We start from the raw sequence: 1,315 nt of genomic DNA, 5'->3' as shown, positions 1-1,315 counted from the left end.
TTATGGGTGGGGCCAAAATAATCCATTTTGGAGATTAGCATCTCCAAATAATTGGACTGTCTCATTCCCATAATTACCATTGATCAAATTCATATACCATTGCCTCTGCATGGCATCAGAATTATCCGTGACCAGCCCATGGACATCATTCACTATGGCCATTTCTTCAGTTTTGGCTACTGCAAGTGCTGGTGCTAGTGCCATTTGGGGTTGGGTTGAACTTTCACCGACTAGGACTGAAGATTGACCCTGGTGGACCACAGTCTTATTCATTTTTTCCAACGCTCGGTCGACCTCCTTCAAATTTTGATCAATCACCCATGCAAGATCATTCAGATCATTCATGTTCATGGAGGGTTGAACCTTCCCTGCATTGATGCACCTATACATGTGCAAGTTCATCTCTTTCTCCCTGTTTTCCTTCCTCTGTTTCATCATTTGGTCTTTTGCCTTCAGGATCATCTGTTTTGTGAAAGTCTCCTGGTTCACCATCTTCTTGCTCTGCTCCAATTCAGGCATTGTCTTCAACCTTTCCAACGCTTTGTGAACCCCAGGTGAGGATGGCCAAACCACAGGTTGAGGTTCGAAGGGGCTATAAATTATAGCACATGCTTCAATTCCACAAAGGGTGCTTAGTTCATCCACCTTCTTGATCAAACCTTTCTTCCTTTTCCTGTACGTTGTCTTCCTCGCAGAGTCATTGACAATGTATTCACGTTTCACTTTTCTCCTGGCCATGGTGCTGGCCAGAACAAAAAAGTGACAAGAAATAAAATTGAAAATCAAAATGATTTGTTGTGGTTTTTCATCATGAATTGTCTCATATATATATATAGGTCCAGTTTAAATGCCTTGTTTGATTTGTGAAGATCTTCACTAATAGCTGCCAACTCACTTTGTGGTGTAAAATCTCACCATAAATGTCATTCCATTCACAGAAGATATAGATAATCATGTGTCATTATGATATTCAAGCTGTAAAAAATATGATATATCTTGGTAGTATGAGAATTCAAATTCTCTTCATCCACTCCACTAATAAATTGTCATAAATATTTTTTATAAATTTAATAACCTATTTTTATTTAGATTAATCTTAGCCATTAATTATAATAATTAAAAATCAATAATTGTGTTAGAGGCTAAGGAAACCAATAATTGAGTTTGCTAGAGGGTCAGAGTGTATAAAGAACTTAGCAATTTATTATAATAATTAAGAACCAATAATTGTATTAGAGGTTGGTTTTGAGAAGATAGCTATTGCGTTGAGTTTGTTTGAGGGTTATAATGGATAAGGATCTTATCTATAATGGAT

The 1,315-nt window shown here is 36.9% G+C and overlaps 1 protein-coding gene across 1 annotated transcript; it reads right to left on the bottom strand.

Moving 5' to 3' along the window:
- LOC130712316 (agamous-like MADS-box protein AGL80) lies at positions 1-738 on the bottom strand. The gene has a single exon (XM_057562154.1). The coding sequence runs from the start codon at positions 736-738 to the stop codon at positions 1-3; it is 738 nt and encodes a 245-aa protein (XP_057418137.1).
- Positions 739-1,315: the final 577 nt, after the last annotated feature.

The sequence above is a fragment of the Lotus japonicus genome, chromosome 4 (genome assembly GCF_012489685.1).
Source record: "Lotus japonicus ecotype B-129 chromosome 4, LjGifu_v1.2".
NCBI classification, from domain to species: domain Eukaryota; kingdom Viridiplantae; phylum Streptophyta; class Magnoliopsida; order Fabales; family Fabaceae; genus Lotus; species Lotus japonicus.
The sequence above is the reverse complement of the archived record's forward strand: the minus strand, read 5'-3'. Positions and strand labels throughout refer to the sequence as shown.

Coding starts and splice junctions, on each gene's coding strand:
- LOC130712316 (XM_057562154.1), bottom strand. CDS start 738: ATGGCCAGGAGAAAAGTGAAACGTGAATACATTGTCAATGACTCTGCG.